General features: G+C 40.0%; 1 protein-coding gene across 2 annotated transcripts in view; it reads left to right on the top strand.

Annotated features, from left to right (window-relative positions):
• Window positions 1-18,325, top strand: part of ZC2HC1A (zinc finger C2HC-type containing 1A) — a 49,554-nt gene extending 31,229 nt beyond the window's left edge. The window contains exons 8-10 of one of the 2 annotated variants that reach the window (XM_006259003.3): window positions 7,771-7,890; window positions 14,393-14,503; window positions 15,398-18,325. In XM_006259003.3, the coding sequence (XP_006259065.1) occupies window positions 7,771-7,890; window positions 14,393-14,503; window positions 15,398-15,584 (418 nt within the window). In that variant the 3' untranslated portion in view covers window positions 15,585-18,325. The remainder of the gene's footprint in view (window positions 1-7,770; window positions 7,891-14,392; window positions 14,504-15,397) is intronic. The other variant, XM_006259004.4, reaches the window with a different exon arrangement.
• The last annotated feature ends 1,650 nt before the right edge of the window (window positions 18,326-19,975 follow it).

Below are 19,975 nucleotides of genomic sequence, written 5' to 3'. Positions count from 1 at the left end.
AGTAGCAACAAGGCAATGGGGTGGGGGCCATGCCATTTGCATAGTGGCATGGGGGGGCATACTCATCTGCACATTGGCAGCAGTGGGAAGGCTTGTGCTGCTTGCTTAGCAGCAGCAGCGGAACTGGGTGGTTGACCACACAATAATGTCAGTAAGTGGGTTCATACAGTGGTGGGTGAGGATTAACCCAGACTGCTCCCATGTGGGAGAAAGGGGTGCTCATTTTGCTCACACAGGTAGGTGGCTGTGCATGGCAGGGGTCCCTGGAGCCTACAGGGGGTGTGGCTCCCATGGTGGGTAGCCTGGAATCTACAACTGGTGTGTTGTGCAGCCTCTGGATGCTCTGAAATTGGACATCCCTGCTCTAAAAAGTTTCATTCCCCACCCTCCCCTGAATTGCTGTTAAACCAGTTCATGAACATGGCAGTCTGGGAGAGTGATTTCAAGCACTAGCTTTCAAAAGAAACATAAGAGGATCTCATCTGATCCTTTTTAAACATTGAAAAGTTGTTCATTAACTTGGCCAAATTCCAGGTTGAATCATTCTATTCTAACCAAATCACTCCAGAATCTTCATTTATGCAAAGTATTCCTCGCTTCCTGTGGCTAGCTGTAGTATAAGGTTCCAGTGTACTGTTAAACAACTGATATCTTCCATTTCTTTATTAGATAAAATAATCCCATAACTAATACAAAGATAGCATGAGGCTTAATTCATTCACTACAATAAAGTATTGTGGTTCCTTAGGAAGAAGATAGGGCAGGATGGTACCTTAGAGACTAACCGGTTCAGAGAGAGGATGAGTTTAAACAACAACCTGTTTCAATCAGATAACATCTCACAGAGGTTGTTGCCTAAAAAGCTCATGCCTCTCTGAGGTGCTACCCTACCCTCCCTACTTTCTGCCTGACACAGCTAACCACCTCAGATGAAAAACATCATGGAAGTATATGATTGTAGCACTTATCTGGACAGCCTGCCTGTTACTATTAGATTTATAGAATGTATTCTCTGTGATGGTGATTAGTAGGCAAAGAAATCAGGAAGTTGTGTGAATAGACAGGTGAAAATGTTTAAATCCTACAAGATGTAGCCTTCGTACTAACCTCTAGGTGGCACTCCTTTACTGCTGCCTGGCACATGTAAAAAGAATTGCTGGGCAGATAAAGTTCTTAGCTACAACTGGTTTAAAAGTGATTTCTAAAATGAACGGTTGCTTTTATAATGGCATATAATTCTATAATAAGAAAATGTTATAATTAAATTTTATGCCAGAATAGTATGTAATAAATAATGCAAACATTTTTTTTTATTTCAACAACACTACAATTAAATTGTATGAAACCTATTAACTCTCATTCCTCTGTCTTATCAAATGAAAAAACAAAACCTAGCACATCTAGCCTCTACTGATGGTACTGTTGTTGTCAGGGACACACCATAGGCAAAAGAACACAGTTCAGCTAGGCTAGGTACAGACAGTCGAAAGCTCAAGGCTAAATTGATTCAGTCTTTTCAGGTTAGTTTAAGCTGCACAGATTAAATTGCAACAAAAGCAAACAGACATTACTTTTGATTCAGGAAAAGCAGCCACATGCCTACAGTGGCTCAGGCCAGAAGCCAGGGGGTGCTAGAGCATGGTTCTGTGTCTATGTTTTCACCTCCGGGACAGCAGGAAGAGGAAGTCTCTGAGATGTTCAGTCCAGAATTACAGCAGTAGGACTCCTTTCAGGGTTGCTCATCGTTGCATCTTCCTGCTTCCAGATGCCTCTGGGATTTGTAGTCCACAGTTGTAGCCAGAAGTAGGGTTGAATGGGGGAAGGAGTGTTTAAATCCCTTCCCTGGCCCTAGACCTCAGCCAGAGTTTTTGCCAGGGGAGGGGGGGCAGTCCCTGCTTGTACACTGGGCTGCATGCTCCTCTTCCCCCCCCCCCCCCCCCCCGCTGAGGATGCATTCATGCCCTTACCTCCCCTCCCACTCCATTGTTAGGTAGCCGTCACTGCTCCAGCTAGGGAGCAGACGGGCAGAGCTAGCCCTGGTTTCTGGAGCAGACAGCCCAGCCCAGGGCTGGAAAGCATGCTGGTATGCTGGGGGACTGTGATTTAACTTGAACCAGGAAGGGGTCTGGCACAGGAGTTTCATAAGCTGGTCTGATCCAAATCAGTTAAGCTTAATACTACATTCAATCAGGTTTACCTCTACCAGGTTCAGCTATTTTGAAACTGGTTTATATGTACTGAGCACCTGTTCTGTTACAGGTTTAAACCAGTTTCTGATCACTTAAACCAGTTCCTGTGTAACTTCTGTGCCTAGCCTTATTGACAATGCTATGGCAGTTAAAACAGAAATTATCTTTCTGATTAAGTCAAAAGAAACCCCAAGAACTATTTTGTAAATTTCAACAAAATAGTAACATAATGAATGTATCTTTTATGAACTCTTGGAAAGCGTATGGAACACTAAAAGAATAGGAGGAAAGATGGAGTGAAATCTTGGCTTTTTCGAGTTAATAGCTAATCTCCAATTGATTCTGGTACTGCTATTTAGGAAATGGGGAATGGAAAGCTGACCCTAAGTAAGCAATAGTTGGCTTCAGATTTTGATAGTGAATCAGGCTACCAAGGCTCTAGCAAACATTTTGAAGGAGTGTTAAGTAGTTCTTTATTGTTTCTGATTTCTTTCTGTTAAGAAGAGATTTCTAGTAAGCTGCCAAGAATAATTGTATATCGTAGGAGAAACTTGGTTGGTTCAAGATTGTCATACTGCCTCGGGCCACATCTACACAAGCAGGAACATGCGATCTGAGGCATCTCAAAGCCTTTTGAGGCACTGCAAAACACACATGGCACACATGGGTCTTTTTGCTGTTTTGCATATTTGCAGTGCAACTGCAAAATTAGATACCCGGAAATCGCTGTATCTTAAAAAATGGGGAAAAATGGGGAATGGTACATGTGGCTGCAGCCTGCACTGCCAGAAACCAGAGCTTGGCCAGCCAGAGCTGTTTCAGCTACTGGCCAGGTTCCATGTGCCCAGATCACTGCCACCAGGTAAGGCTGCTGTGGCCAGCCCCCTACTCCACTTGGAGCAATTTGCTGCGCATCAGACTGCATGCAGGGGCATGCCTGGGGACAAGTAGCCACTGTACAAATATGCCCCTGGAGAAATGCATGTTTCTGCTCGTGGATGTGTTCCAAATTTTTTGATTTGTAGTTAAAATTGTGGTTTTCAGGATGATAAAATAAAAGCTTACTAGTGGAGTTAAAATTTCCATTTTGTCTGAGAAACCATTTGATCCCTTTGCTGCTAGTAGTAAAAGGCATATTTTCTTGGGATAATGTCTGATATTTTCAATGGCCAGACTGTCTCTTGTGACAAAAATGCACTGATTCTGAACTAAACTTTTACTCAGTATCAGAAATGCCTTCACAAGTAATCTTGAGATATTCCTTTGGCTTCCCTTTCCCCTCCCACCCCCCACAACAATATATTTAGCATTTAAAAATACATCCTTAAAGTTCAATTCCTTCCATACAAACTTGAGAGATGTTATACAGTTGTATGCAATGAATACAACTTTGACCACACTTAGCTCAGGTTCTTACCCAGAAATTAAAGAGTTCAGTCAGCTTGGATTTTTAAAGTCACCTTTATTAAACAGGGGAATATCAAGTTAGAAGTAGGAAAGATTATATTCTGTCTTGATATTTAAGCACAGGTGCAACTGCTGCTGGGCTACTCTGTCTTGTTCACCAGCCTACAAAGACTGGCCATACATTGGGAGCAGATCACAGAAGAACCATGAGAATGATTAAAGGATTAAAATATGTGATTTATGCCCCCTGTTCACAATACAGGTCTTGCACCATTAACTGCTTAATTGCATAATTGAGACCAGCTACAGGTGCAAAGTATCTATCACGCCATAAAAAGATCCAACTAACTATACCGTTAGACCTCAAAAATATGTACTAATTTTATAGCTGGCTGCTATCCAGCTTTAATTTCCATATGTAGCAGGGTCTCCCATATGGCCGGGCTCCTAGCTGCAGGGCAATACCCTACAGAGCTGAGGCTGGGAGTCCTGCGCTGAGCAGACTCGGCCCCAGCAGCAGTGGACTCTGGGTTCCAGCAGTGCCCCAAGGCTGTTGGAGCCCAGAGTTGCGGAGCTGGAGGTCCTAGCAGCTGCCTCTCTGGTGCTGTGACCCAGAGTCCACAGCTGTGGAGTTCTGGGTCCTAGCAGCTGTAGGGTTCTGCTTCAGTCTTCCAGCCCTGGGGGTGTGTGGAGCCTCCCACAGCTTGGAGATCAGAGCAGCTATGGTCTCCCACCCCCGGCAGCACTCCATGAAACTTTGGGGCTCCAGCTGGGAGGCTGTAGCAGCTGTCCCCCAGCTGTAGGGGTGTGTGGGACTCCTCCATGGCTGGGAGCCCCTCAGCTGCTTCTTGCTGGTGCAGGTGAACCCTGATGGGATCCCCCTGGCAGTGAGGTGTGATGGGATCTAATGCATGATCTCACAGTCACGTCTCCTGCCATGCACATGCACATATGGCATGTCAGGAGGCGCAATTGTGTGGACTGCACATTGACTCCATCGTGCCTTTACCTGCATGTGTGGAGGTTCCCTTAAAGGAGCTTAGTCTATATAATTCTAACAAAGAAATAGGCTGGTTCAAAAAAGAGTTAAATTTTTAATTCCTGCTTGAACTGGAAAATTTCTGTTAGAAAAATGGGAATTAACATCAGTATGTCTTTTGGCCTATGGTTTTTCATAGGAGGTGAGATTAGATTAGTGTTTCCTTCTAGCTGTACACTATAGGAATTGCAACTTTATTTAGTATTGTTAGTTCCGTTGTTCATTATACAGAAATGTCCCCTGACACTGTAGAGAATGTAAATTGCAAGAGTGGATACCAGGGCCTTCACAAAAAAACCTCAGTAGGTTTCTATAGCATTTTGCAAACTGTGGGCTTTAGTGCCTTAAAAATGAAGATGTTATAGAGGCAGTCAAAATTGAGGCAGGTCATGTCAGACCAACCTGATTGCCTTTTACAATCAGGTCATAAAAGCATTGGATGCAGGTGTCTCCGTGGACGTAGTCTTTCTGGACTTCAGCAAGGCCTTTGACACTGTCGACCACCCCATCCTCATTAAAAAACTAGGCGACTGTGGCATTGATGCCTTCACAGTCAGATGGATTGCAAATTGGCTGAAGGGTCATACTCAGAGGGTGGTGGTGGAAGGGTCATATTCGACATGGGGGGAAGTGGGCAGCGGGGTCCCCCAGGGCTCGGTCCTTGGGCCTGCACTGTTCAATTTCTTTATCAGCGATTTGGACAACGGGGTGAAAAGCAACCTGTTCAAATTTGCTGATGATACTAAAATTTGGGGTGAGGTGGACACGCTAGTAGGGAGGGAAAGACTGCAGCAAGACCTGGATAGGTTGCAGGGCTGGGCTAACAAAAACAGGATGCGTTTCAATACTGACAAGCGCAGGGTGCAGCACTTGGGCAGTAGTAACCAGCAGCACACTTATAAGATGGGGAAACTCCCTTCTTGAGAGCACGGAGGCAGAAAGGGATCTTGGAGTCAATAATGACTCCAAGATGAACGTGGGCCGACAATGCAAGGTCACGGTCGGCAGGGTTAACCAGACCTTATCGTGCATCCACAGGTGCATCTCAAGTAGGGCCAAGGAGGTGATCCTCCTCCTCTATGCGACACTGGTCAGGCCACAGCTGGAGTACTGTGTCCAGTTCTGGGCACCCCACTTCAAGAGGGATGTGGACAACATTGAGACGGTCCAGAGGAGGGTCACCCGCATGATCCGGTGACAGCAGGGCAGACCCTACAACGAGAGGTTACGTGAAGGCTGAACAGGTTCAGGTCCCAAGAGAAGGCTGAGGAGGGACCTGGTGACCGTCTCTAAACTCACTTGGGGGGAACTGAAGGGTTTGGGGGAGACCTTGTTTCCCCTTGCGCCCCCCGGGATAACAAGGAATAACGGCCACAAGTTGTTGGAGGTTTAGATTAGACATCCGTAAGATCTACTTCACAGTTAGGGCAGCTAGGATCTGGAACCAACTTCCAAGGGAAGTGGTGCTGGCTCCTACCCTGGGGGTCTTTAAGAAGCGGCTCTATGCCTACCTGACGGGTCATTTGAGCCCAGTTTTCCTCCTGCCCAGGCAGGGGGTTGGACTTGAAGATCTACAAGGTCCCTTCCGACCCTACTTCTATGATTCTATGAAAATAATATTTGTTAGAGAGGTTTACAAGATAAATAACCAGTTATTGAAAGCCAAAAAAAAAGCTTGAAGGTGTTTTGAGGAATTAAGAGTTTATGAAATTATTGCTGTGGTTACATTGATATGCCATGAATGGTGTTAATTAATGCCCTATGACAGGAAATGTAGAACGTTATGTGGGTTTGTTGGGTTTTGTTTTTTTTTTAACGAATCAATTCCCCTTTTCTCTAAAGAAGTTTTGAAAAAAAATTTCTGCTGCCTTATTCTCTTGCTTTCTGTTAACATCCTTTTGGGGCACTGGAGAAAAGCATGTGACAGCTTCTGCTGTTAAAATTATACAGGTGGTTTCATTTTAAGGGGCACGTTTCAAATGCCCGTGTAACTTTACAAGTATTATTATCATTAGTATTATTATCATTTATTAAATATATATTTAATAACACTTGTTATTAGTTACACAGGTATTTGAAATGTGTCCCTTAAAGTAAAAAATGCCTGTGTAATTTTTAATAACAGAAGCTGATATATGCTATATAGATAATTCCTCCCCTCGCCTCTCCTTCTTATCTGTTTCGTCTTTAATTTCAGTCAGATAAACTTGTTTTTTCACCAGAATTATCTGTCTTTAGATTTGGCTGCAACTGTTCTAGCCAAATTTTAGAATAACAAGTAGAAAGCAGATTAATCTGTGAAAGATGACAGAATCCTTATTTTTTTCTAAAACATACTCCTGACATGTCAAGGGAGCCTTTTTCTGGTCTGTTACTTGTTAAGTTGCAATTTTTTTAAGTATGGGTTTTGTAACACAATCTCTTAACATTCTGCTAAGCTTCTGGAAATAAATATGTAGCTAAAAAGAAATGACTGTTTCTTAGTAATGCGCTCTACTTAAATCTTAAATATTCCAGTCTCTGAAGTTTTGTTTGGGAAAGCAGGCGGCCTCACTCAGATTAACTCTGCCTTATGAGAGGGAGGAAAATGAAAAAAAGAATTGCGCTCTGATATTTTTAGATGGGAAATAGAAAACAACGCCTCTCTCTTATTCTTCACTCCACCATTATGTGAAAAATATTATTTACTGTTTCATCCATTTTCAGTATCTCTTAGTTAACTTTGTTTGATTTCTGCCCATAAGCCCACTTGTGGTTAGTTTTTTTTTAAAAAAAAATGTTTCTGTATTCATAATAAACTGAGCTATATAGGTTTATATAATGTTAAAATAGCCTAAATTAGGATGAGCTAACATTGATGTAGTGTCTGCACAACTGTAATAGAGACTGTAGTGTTTGGTACTTGTGAAGGATGTCCTTTAAAAAAACAGAAAATTATGTCCTGAAGCTTGTTTGTTCCTTGAAAGTTTAAGGTCTCTAGCTATAGCCGATACTATTAATTATATTTGAATAAGAATTGCAATTTTAGTGAGCAAGACAAATGTTTAATTGTGACTGTTTCTTTGAAATACTTGCAATATTTTAAACGGCAAACTAGCAACCTCCTTATGGGTACACCTTTATATATTTTGATAGTAAGATGGACAAGTTAGGCCCACCACTGCGAACTGGAAGAGATGTGCAAAGGTTGTATGACAGTGATACAAAAACAGACAGTACCATCAAAAGACCAAATGAGTTGTTGCCCATTAACAAGTAAGTATTGCAAATCAGTGTGGCTTGCCTGTTTTTTTGGATATGTTTTCTAAAGGATTAGAGAATTAAAAATGAATTTTGACTTTTGGAGTATACCAAACCTCATTATGAACTTTTTAAATAACTATCTGCTGATGGACCAAATCCTATTGTTTTATGGGAGAAAGGACATGAATAAGTAACTTGTTCCATTGTTCACATAAGTTTGCCTGCTGCAAATTTTATAGGAAATAAAAAATTTTACAGGGAAGAAAATGGCTATTTCTTAGGCTTGACTTCAAAGGCCTTCTCTGTTAACATTTTCTTCTTCTTTATTCCAAACTAAATATAATATGTCATGTTAACAATGCTGACAAAAAGCTTCTTCTATAGTAGGCATTTAAACATGGAGAACAAAGCAGAGATAAATATATTCTTGCTACATAGCTGATATTTTTAAATCAGTTAAAATTTAGTATTTACTTATCACTATCTGAAAAGAAATATGTGAAACAATATTTCCATATCTTTAAGTAAGAAATGGATGCAATGTCTCAGTTATCACTAAGTGATAAGGAAAAATTTTGACTTTTAAATGGCAAATTATTGGGGAAATGCACAAAAGTAGTAATTATGCCTCATAAAAAATATTTTTGAGGTTTAATTATTCTCACGGATTCTGTTTTTTGTTCCCAGAGAGCTGCTCTAATTAAAATGCAGCAGGATCACATGTGTTAATCCCCCATATATTTAAAAATGTCTGTGGGATGCTTTAACTAAAGCTCATCCAACAGACTTTAATTAAAGTACCCCAGTGGCCTTTTTTAAACCCATGGGAACTTATATAGGTGATGCTGCAATGATGCTAGAGCGTTCTAACTAGAACATGGAACAGACTCAATTTAAGTGAGTCTGCTCCAACACGTTCTAGTTAGACTGAATCGGAGCATGTGTATAGGAACCCTAGATGTCTAGAGGGACCCTGCCACTGGTGGCAGTAATGGTTGATCCATAAATATGTAAACTACTCTGGAAAAACCTTGCTTTTAAAGTTGTGCATAGTCAGCTGCCCGAACAGATCATGTAATTTGAAGAACATGTAGGGTAAGTACACTTCCATAAACTCTAGCCGTGATGTCACGTACAGCTGTCCAAAAAAAAGGAAAAAACTATTTTGGGTTATGTCAAGATATAGGAAGTAAGCATAATATGTTGGCTCGATTCAGGAAAATAGGAACAAAATAACTGGATAAAGACAAGAGATAATTGTAGAAGTGCACCGATATACTGGTCCATATCATGTTGGCACTGATAAAAGGAAAATTGACATCATCAGCAGTCAGATTTTTTTTTTGGCCGATGCGGCTAATAATGTCACCAATTAAATTCTGCATGCATGCACACAGCCTCAGCATGCATGTGTTCAGCCTGGCAGCTTGGAGAGCAGCATCTGGCTAGTAAGTCCTTGGGGGGAAGGGGTGTGGTGGGGGACAGATTGAGGCCCTCACAGTGAGGGAGGAATGGGGCTGGGACAGGTGCTGCCCAGCTGGGGTGGGGCAGAGCACGGGATGGAGCTGTGAGTGGCTTGTTTGGGGGGCCTGGGCGGGGGGGAGCTCCTGCTGCTGCATGTACCCCTGGGGGAGGCATGGTGGGGGATGTGAAATAGAGGGCATGTGGTCCCCATGCCTCCCCTGGAGGTGCATCCAGCATTGGGAGCCTCCCACTTGGACGAGCCTCTTGCGAATTTGTCCTGCACCTGCCCCAGTCCCTCTCCTCGGGGCAGTTTGCTGTGGGGGCCTCAATCTGCTTCCCACATCCCTTCCCCCACCCTCCCTCCTACCCCCAACAGACTTACCAGCTGGACACTGCTCTCCAAGCTGCTGGACTGTATATCGGCAATCAGATCAGTATCAGCTGATATGGTTCGTTAATAATCAGCCATTGGTATCTTTATTGGTGCACCCCTAATAATTTATTATGCAGACTACTTTCAAATATCCCATTTGTCAGCTGGTGGCAATAGGATTGGAACAGGGCTAAATAGCCCTTCTTTTGTATTCGTTCTTCCTCATCTTTTTCAAACAGGCCTTTTCTTCTAATTCTCCTTTTCTCAAGATGCATCTTGATGTAATTCATTTTTTTTTATAGCTGGGGCAGTGCTTTATCTTTTTTGAAGTTTTGACACTCCACAGATTATTAGGTTCCTACTTCATTGCAAGAACAATGCTACTGGGAGAAGGTGATTGATGGGGAAGGACAGGATTGAGATGGGGACAGGTTGGAGGGGGAAGATCAGAAGTCAGCATGAGCAAGAGTCAGTGCCCTTTAGAGGATGCTTTCTTACAAACTAGGAACTCACTTATAATGGTGTTTTAGCATAGCTTTGTATGTCTGTGAAGTCAGCCACTCCAAAGTGAGGACATGCTAGAATTAGGGTTGCCTCTTGAAACCTTCAATCTAGAGCCTCTCGCACTTCTCTGTTAGCAAATATTAGTGAAACCCACTGATGGGCAACTTACATCCTCCCCTAGCATTGATATACTTGGATGATGACAGTGTGCTGCAGCTGGGACTCTATTAGCACAATAGGCAACAGTCTGTTAAGTCAATCTAATACTTTTAACCTAGCAGCTGAAATATGTAAGTTAATTAGTGACTCGTTTTGATTTTTAAAATAAACTAGGAAGTTATATACATAAAACTATGCTAAAAGAACATTAAGGCTGTAAAACCACCTGCTGTAAAGTGAGGAAATGCCAGAGTTATGATTACCTTTGAAACCTTCATTCACCCCAGTTGTGTATGTCTTTGCATGATTGCATTCTCACTGTTCCACAGGGCCCATACCTCATCTAGTGAAAAGAATGTCAATGTTAGTTTAATGAACAGCTATTCAGCTGTTCATTTTCTCCTCGTTTGTTGTGCACCACACACATCTTGCTGCTCACTATTTAGAGGCGGCTTTGAAGAACTTCACCAGCTTCCTTGAATGCTTTCCTCTGGCACTCATCTTTGTAATATTTGAGTGTTTAATGACATTTAAAGATTTTTTTTTCAAAGTATATTCTACTGAAGGAGTACCTTAATCTGTGGCTGCTTGCAGACAAAAAACAAAACAAAAAATGACACTTTACTTTTAAACTCCTCACATTCCTGTGCCAAGCCCAGCATGTGCCCAGAAAAGGCAGTGCTGTGGTAGTTGTAGCTGGCTTGTCCAATGTCTGTATAGATTGGGCATCTTAGTGTGGGGCTTTTTGGGAGCTTTTATCTAATAGCTAGTTGAATCAGCTTTAGATAAAAGCACCAAAAAGCTCTGCTGAAGCACCCTGATCTGTATAGATGCCGCATCGCTGGGCTGAAATAACATGCTGCTGCTTCTGGTAAAGCACAGTTTGGGGCGGGGGGGGGAGATGTTAATGTCTGCAAGGAGCCTGTGTGTTACAAATGAGAAACTGAAGTATTGAAAGATTTGAGGACAAATTTTAGATGACTTGAAACTGAACTTAATTTTTTGAATGTTGTAGCATTGTATAGCTGAAAATCAGATCCTGGAGTCTCAAATCATGAACTCAGAAAATGAGGGTTACATGATGAGTCACATATGAAAGGTTTGGTTTAAATGACTTGACTAGGTGCATATAAGAACTGTGTAACCAAAGCAGAAAGAGCATTCGGTTTTAGAATGGATAATATAGATATAGGATGTGATCATGTATCTAAAAACTGCCTTAATTCTGGCATTTCCTTACTTTTAAGAACTTGATATCATAATCTAATGTACTTTCAACATATGTTGTGAGCTTTGTTTTGGTTTGGAGGTTTTTAAATGATCATTTACAGAGTGTTGACCTACAACATAAGAACCTAAAACTTTAATAACAAATTCAATGAAGAAATATAGAAATATGATGCATAAATTACTAAACAGTATGGATAAGACATATCAAGCAATTGATTAAAAATTCTAAAATGCATGTTTATCTCAAAGCATAACATTCTTATCAGTATTTGAAGTTACTTCAATCTTAAAATTTCTGTCTTACAAATCTTAAAAAGCCACTAACAGGTGGCCAGCCCATTAGGAAAAGGTTTAAAAAAAATAAATTGCTAATAGCGCTAACCAGGTATATTTACAAGTGGGTAATTTGGTAAGAACCATAGTTCAAGACTGAAGTCTAAAAGCCCAAAGTGGACCTGGTTTTCATACTCGATCACTTAGCTAAAATATAAAAAGCCTTATTAAATAAGGTAAAAATATAAAAGCATTCCTAATTGGTATATGAACATTACAGGAGTACCTATTCTTATTTCTCATGTAAGATTTATTTTGTCTAAAATTAGCTTTGTCTATCATCAAACCACTAAAGGTACTTGAGGCACATTGCAAACTTTACCCCAGTTTTGTTCCATACATTTTACTCTTAAGTTTTCTAAAATGATTTGTGCCTTACATTGTTATTTCACCTGAGAATTTTCTTTGCCTGCTCTCCTCTTAGCCAAACTATAGTCAAGCAAATACAAGTAACTCTATACTATCCGCCCATTAAATAGCTTAAGGTCTACTGTATTCTACAGGAATTTTTATGAAGCAGTCCTTCCAATGCCTTTCATAGATTGATAGGACTGTCCGTCTTGTCATAGGAAAACTATAAGAGGGTTTCAGTGAGTTGTCCAGTGCCACAGTATCAATGCATTGGCTAGTGGGTGTTGGGCCACCTTCTTTCCTGACACAAGTGCATGTCACTGTCCTTGAAACCAGTTACTTCAGTGGGATTTGCATCCATTTTTACTTGGCTGAACTTTGAACATAGACCTCGAGTTCCTGATTTGTGTGCTTAATTGTTTGATCACTCCCCTTTCTTAATTTTCCACTGCAATGTTCAGACCACTGGTTCCAAATCCCAGGAGCCAAGCATCCTACCTTAATCTATCCTTGGCTATTACTGAGGCAGGTAAGTTTAAAATATATATTTACAACATGCTGTCTAATAGTTGAAACTCATTGGTTTGTGTCCTTTGTGGTATGAACATTGCGTTTCAGTTTATTGAAGTTTACATTTTTCTTCCTTACAGTTGCTACAGTTTAGTCTCAAAGATGTTTATAATGCTGAAAGGAGCACTGGGGTTTGCTTAAAACTGATTTGTGAATTTCTGTTTGATGCATTTGAGTTCTCAGTGAACATGCTCTTTATATGTAATCATTTTATTTTTTTAACACACACTAAACCTAATTCGCAAATGCATAAGAAAGTCAAAATTATGACTTGCGGGTGAAGAATGTTTAAATTAATAGAAATATGCTGGAACCCATGTATGTGATGTCATGTGTTCTAAAGGCCAGTGAAAATGCACCAAATTAGAAATTCACCCAACCATGGTTTGTGGCAAGTCTTTGGAACAAGGCAGTAAAACTAACCTTTGGTTCCTAATGGTGAAGGATGCTTTCTCCTCCTCATGATAATACAGCTCCTGAGGGAGTGCAGACAGATTGTCGATGTTAGGATGCCTGCTCTTCAAATCAAGTAGACTTTGACCACAGACTTTGAGTTGAACACGAGTATATCATTAGCTGTGTACTACCAATTCCTTTCCATTCTCATGGCTGTTCTTGAGAGCTACTCCCTCCCTTCTATTGCCAAATCATTGAAGCCTGGTATAAGAGTAATTTTGGCAGAGCTATCAAAGGTGGGTGCTACTTCTGTCTTGAACAATGGAAATGTTTCCCCAGCACTCATGCTGAAAAGAAAGATGGCTGCACCAAAGGTGGTTATTTTTTCCATAAGCTGGAAAGTAGTAACCATCTTAAATGTCCTTCAGGTGGCTGAGAACAAAGGGCACTTACACACGTGCCCAGCGCCTGCTCTGATGTGTGCTAATGTCACAGCCTTTATGTCTCATATTCCGCGTCCCCATACTTCAAAATGTTGGTGGGGACACTTTAACTAAAGATTGTTCTTCAATCTTTAGTTGAAGTGCCCCTACCTCCATTTTGAAGCATGGGATGCTGGATACACGAGATGCTGCAAGTGCTCCCGAGAGCTGCTCTGATTAAACGGCTCCCTCTTTCCCCCCCCCCCACCCCAGAGCATGTGTATAGATGCCCAAGAAGTCAGTCGGGTAGCTTAGTTGACAGTAGCTGTGAAGAGGAGGGGTGCAAGACCACCATCCTTCAAAATACTTCTGTCATTCCTAGTGTAAAAATCACTTGCTGTCAGTAAAGAGGTAGAAGCATTCTGTAGCATGAGAAACCAATGGTAAGTGCCCTACCTTTATTCCAGTGTGATACATGGATATGTAAGCCATTAGACCATGGGTTTTTAAAATTATCCACAGATTTGAATCCTGACATTCTGTGGTCCTTGCTAATCAGTGTTGGGTCTCTGTACTCTGTCACTGATGAAGACTTATGAACTGCTGCTGTTCTTGCAAATTGCTGGCAATGTCATGGCTATGTAGTTGTGTTTTTTTGTTAAACCTTGTATTTATTAATGTAACAATTAATTTTACTGAATATCTATTCTAGAGGTACAGTAAAAACTCGAACATCAACACCTCCCAGTTTGGCGAGAAGTGCAGGCACAGCTGCTCTAGCAAGCAAAAGAAAAACTTATAGTGCGGAAAGTTACTCAAGCAGGTAGTTTTTAACTTTTTTGTGCTCTTGTTAGTAACAGGCTTCAGTTTAAGGAAGTACTTGACTTTTGTTGGGAAGGAATATTCACAAACAGTGGTAGTCACTTAATTCAAGTCTGTGGGTTTAACATTTTTAGTATGCTTTGATTGTGGGTTTGGCATATTTTTGGGCCCTAGCTTTATATAATTTTCAAATTATAGCTCTCTAAGATAAGGGAACACCATGGATTAGTTGGAAGTGTTAAGGAAATGCAATTACTTTCAACCTAAAAATACAGAACTTTAAGTTCATCATTGCATATAGAAACTGAGAAAATAGGAAGTTTGTAGTTCTAACTCAACAAGACTCAGAGAAAATACCACAACCCTTATCTCCTTATGTTATGAACACCAGGCACCTCCTTTGCAGTTAGCTGGAACTGTGATGCTTAGCATGTGTGGAAATTGCACCAGAAGCAAGTCTGTCTTTTAAAAAAAAAAAACAAAAAACCAGCAACAACAAATCCCCCATGCTCCCCTCCTGTCTCCCCTCTCCTCTGCTATGATGCTAAATTGTATTCAGGTATATGGTGCACTCATTTTGAGCTTTGTTGAGTAAGGGCTACATTTTTATAAAGTAATTGCTAGGCCAGTGTTAAAAATTTTAGATCAGTTAGTGACTCAGATGTTGCATCTGTTTCTTCTATTTCTTATGCTATTTTTCTTTAATGATATTTTTATTATTAGAAAGTAAGGAGTATTTCAGCAGGGATATTCAAATACATGGAAGATTTATCCTTTTTACAACATCAATTTAAGAAATCCCTCGGTAATAGCTTTAGCAATTTTTTGCATGGATACTTGTACCAGCTTGAATTGAATTGAGCTATAAATATTAACATTCTTTATCTGGGAACAGGTCTGATGGCAAACTGGGCTATGACAGTGGAGACTGTTCATCCTCAGTCAATGGGGGAAGTTCAAGAAGCAGTGAGGGAAATTCACCTGTGCAATTATCAAAATTCTGCCATGAATGTGGAACCAGGTACCCTGTGGATTGGGCAAAGTTTTGCTGTGAATGTGGAATTCGAAGAATGGTCCTATGAATATATTATTAAAAGCAAAATGGAAAAGAAGACCAGAGGCTCTGTTGCTTTTTGCCGCATTGGAAAGCTAGAGAACTTCCAGTTAGATTTCATGCTGCAAACATACTTGAAACACCATGTTGTAACTTTGCTGAGTGCAATCCTTTTAGTTGCATAATAATTTATATATACAATATGTATACTGCATATAAAAACAGGTACCTAAAACTGTGCCATTCAAGGAAATACACTTTAATTTGGGGTGGAAAATAGTTGAAGTAGAAATATATTAAGTCACTTGCCAATTGAAATGGGTTGATTATTTTGTTTTGTATAATCATAACAGGTAAAATATTTTTAAGTCATCCATCTGAGATGATAATCATCCACAGAGACCTAGCCATAAACAATTGGGCTAAAAATTCCTCCAAGAAGAAATCAGTGTACATTTGGCACACTGACTTGGAAGTTATCATGGTTAGACTATATGAGAACTACAGGGGTGCCTCCTTATAAATTGAAAATACAATAATTATATGTCTTTAAAATACTATCCTAATTGGGCTTTATGGTTATTTTCTTGGTTTACTTCAAAAACTATATGTTAAAGCAAATTAAATAAATAGCCGTGTGAACATTTTTTTATTCTTTATGTATATTAACTGCATTTTGCCATACATCTTTCCACATTCCCTTCTTTCAACAAGAACCAGTAGAGACTTCTTATGTTATACAGGCATTTTATAAGTGTGGGACCACAAATTTTAAAAAAGAATGCAGTTTTTCAAAATAAACTCTTCTTTACCACGACTGCCCAAATTACTTTCTGAAGCAATGCCCTCCTTCCCTTCTACAGGTCCTACTACAAGGCACTGCCCTTTTTTATTTCCTTCCTTTTTTTTCCTAGGTAAAGGCAAAATCTTTACATACTCCAAATTTAGATTTTTGCTATGAGACCTAATTAGTGGCTTCACTGGATGATCACAAGTACATGGTGGAAAATAAATTGTATGTCATTTTTTAAAATAGCCCTCCTAACTAAATGTGATCCAGAATAAATATTTGTAATTATATATTGGTACTGTATGGTTTGATAGAAGTTGTCATCACTTTATTCTTATTCCCATGCAAGTAGGTATAATATGGAGCAGTAATGCTTCATGTGATAGTATGTAAATGACGTTTGTAAATGATTTTGTATTCTTGGGCTTAGTACGACAGACATTGTAGTCGATAGCAAACCTCACATTGACTTCAAAGGGAAGCATGATCAGACCCTCTTTGGCTGTTTAAAAATTTTGTAATGCAATTTTTAAATAACCAGTCAGAAGCTGGGTTACTTAGTCTGTGAACTTTGTTTTGAAGGATTTATTGGTTTTGGTTGCCCATGGAAATGCAGTCTGAAAGAAGCTAGTTGTGCCTTTCCTAAATTGTGCTGTTTTGTCAAAAGTTTTTACTCTTAACTCGCTACCACCACTAATATAATAAGTGTATGATTTATGTTAAGGTGGCATTTTGTAGCTGATTGCATTGTAATATGTTTAATTAATGTAATCTTAGGATAGTATTGACAGTTTTTTGAAAATGCAAATAATGGGGCCAACAAAAGCTTTGGTATCTATTTTCTGCATACCCTTCTCTGACTTCAGTGAATACCCACAAGTTAACTTGAGGCTGGCTTGTCATAGGCCCTAAACTATTGTTGTTTTAGAATTGACAATTTCTGTGGTGCAGAATTCCTTTGTAACTTTGCTTAGTAATTAAGCACGCCTCAGAATTGCCCCTTTACACAGTGTAATGTTATCTTATTTTCAATCCATGAAATTGCCATTATGCTGTCAATACTTAGTGTGTTAAAGTGGGTAATTAGGAAAGGAAATTTCTATAATAGCTAAACTTGATGGACCTTGGCTAAGTTTGAGCTTTAGAAACCAAGCTAGGTAGAATTTTAATGTTAACAGTTCCATATTTACATATAGAAATCACAGTCCTGCGTCACTTGTACATGCAAGCCTCAGGGGAGGAGGAGGATCTGCAGCAGGCTTATATTAACGAGTCTCTGTAGCCTCCCATCTTGGGTGAATTTCACCCTCACTGACTTCCTGGGAGTTCTAATTGTTAAAAGATGGAGGAACAAGCCCAATATGGGTCAGTTAGTTAAAGGGACACTAAAGGTTGACACACTCAACATGTGACCTATTGAGTTTCTTACTGGCAAAAATGTTACCATTTTGGGGTTTTAAAATAATCAGATTACCTCAGCTAAGCAGTCTTGAACACACCTGCAAAACAAATAATAATGTGGCCACACAATACAAAGGAAAAGCACAGTAAGGAAACAAGCTTCTGAAGATGTTATTATAAACAGTGGATGTGCTGAAGGACTTTTTGAAATTATGTAAAATACATTAAGTTTGTCTTTCTGAAACACGTCAGGTTTTCAGTCTTCTGCATACAGTACATGGATTTATGGTCTACAGCTTTTTGGAGATTGTGAGACACAGGGCTTAGCCATTTTGTGAGAAAATTACCCTTGAGTTATGCACCATTTAGTTTGTTTTTATAACCACTCACCAGAACAGTACATTTAAAAAAAAAACGTGTTATAAGCTTGAACTGATGCATGTTTTTACAAGAGATCTTAAAGTTTAATTTGGCATCACACCTAAGCAAATTTAATCTAAATTTGCGTAATGTGACATTTGATATATATTGTGTACGTGTTTGAATCTTCAGCAATAAAGACATGAAATATGAATTTATCATCTGATTATCCTGTTTGTTACTTCAGAGTAAAGCTATCAGAGCCTTACTGCCTATTCAGTTTTATGAACATTATTATTTATCTAATGGCAATTTTTTCAGTTTCTGCTTTTGTCTACAAAAGACTGCACTGCACATGTTAGCAGCACAGACTTCTGCTTTTCCATCCAAATGTTTTAGCAAACAAAGATGGAGTGGTTTTCCTACTCATTTGCAGATGCTGTTTAAACTGAATATAAAACGCATAATATAGTTACCGCGATGGCGGAAGAGAGAAATTAAAAGTAAGCACTGATGGAGGGATCTTAATGAGCATTTGGAGAATCTGTATCTTCCCAAGCATCTTTATAGGGTTGTAATGTTTTCAAAAAGGACCCATAGGGTGCATCCAGATGAGTGCAGTCATGTGGTACATGGCACCTCAAATACGTTTGAAGTGCCACATACCATACAGTCTAGTGTTCTCCACGCTGCAAGAGCATGCTGCCTGTCTGGGGGCTGCTCTGGGTTTTTCTTCCATGGAAAAGCAGAGCTGAGCCGCCTAGAGCTGCAGCTGCCGGCCAGACTCCACCCAGCAGGATCTCTGGCTGCAGCCCTGGGAGGCCCCCAGGACCACAGTGCTGGCCCCCACCTCCCTTACCAGCCCTACCTCCCTTACCACCTCCCTTACCAACCCTGGGGTAACTTGCTGCATGCCAAAGTGCAGTGCAAGGTGCGCCACTGCTAGCTGTCCCTGGGGAACCAAACATCCACTCACGTTTGGACATGCCCGTAGTGTCCAAAGTTGTATTGATAACACTAATTAATAATTCCCAATAAAAATGGGCCAAATGCCTACTAGAGAACTATGAACCTCCAAACTACTAAATACGTTCATTATCACTGCCTAATTTAAAATGTGAACAACTGTTGGTGTAATCGGAAGTAATGCAACAACCATATGGTGTTATGACCTTTTACTATCTACCATACTGTTCTACTAGGAGTCACTTACAAAGGTTCTTTCATTCTGCCGTTAGCTGAGGATGGGTTCCTTCATAAATAGCCAATGCTGAAGAGAAGGTTAGTTGTGGCTTTCTGCATAAACGTACTAATACAAGAACTTCCCTCCTGTGAAGGCCTTGGGCGCTTTCATTTTATAGTTTAGGCCACCAGCTCTTTGTACTAGAACCAAGCAAAGAAATGTTATGTCCCAAAAAACAGACAAGAGATTTTGATCCAGATCTTTAAAGGTTTTTCAGTGCTTAACTTCGTATCAAAATCAGTGAGAGTAGATTTAGATTGTTTATCATACCAACTCTTCAATAATGTTAGTTAAGAAATGGTGAAACTTGCTTAGTAAATCAACAGTCACATTGAGATACTGCCTTCCTAGATTTACAATATACAAAATAAGGGACTGCTTTTTAAGGGGAAAAAAGTTAATTTTGCTTTCTACCTATTACCATTCCGTATATTACTATGTTTGAAGTTATTCTGCTAAGTAGGAGTATTGAAATCAATGGGAAATTACACGCCTAAATAAAAGTTTGGTGCTTAAATACTTTTTTCGAGGATCTGGCTTTCAGTCCCTTACCCATTGCTCTGCCTCTCCATTAATGCTTTCCTTTTATTCCTTCATTTCTGCTCACAGTTTCTGAAATTTGATC

This window comes from Alligator mississippiensis, chromosome 3 (genome assembly GCF_030867095.1).
Source record: "Alligator mississippiensis isolate rAllMis1 chromosome 3, rAllMis1, whole genome shotgun sequence".
In the NCBI taxonomy this organism is placed as follows: domain Eukaryota; kingdom Metazoa; phylum Chordata; order Crocodylia; family Alligatoridae; genus Alligator; species Alligator mississippiensis.
The sequence above is the reverse complement of the archived record's forward strand: the minus strand, read 5'-3'. Positions and strand labels throughout refer to the sequence as shown.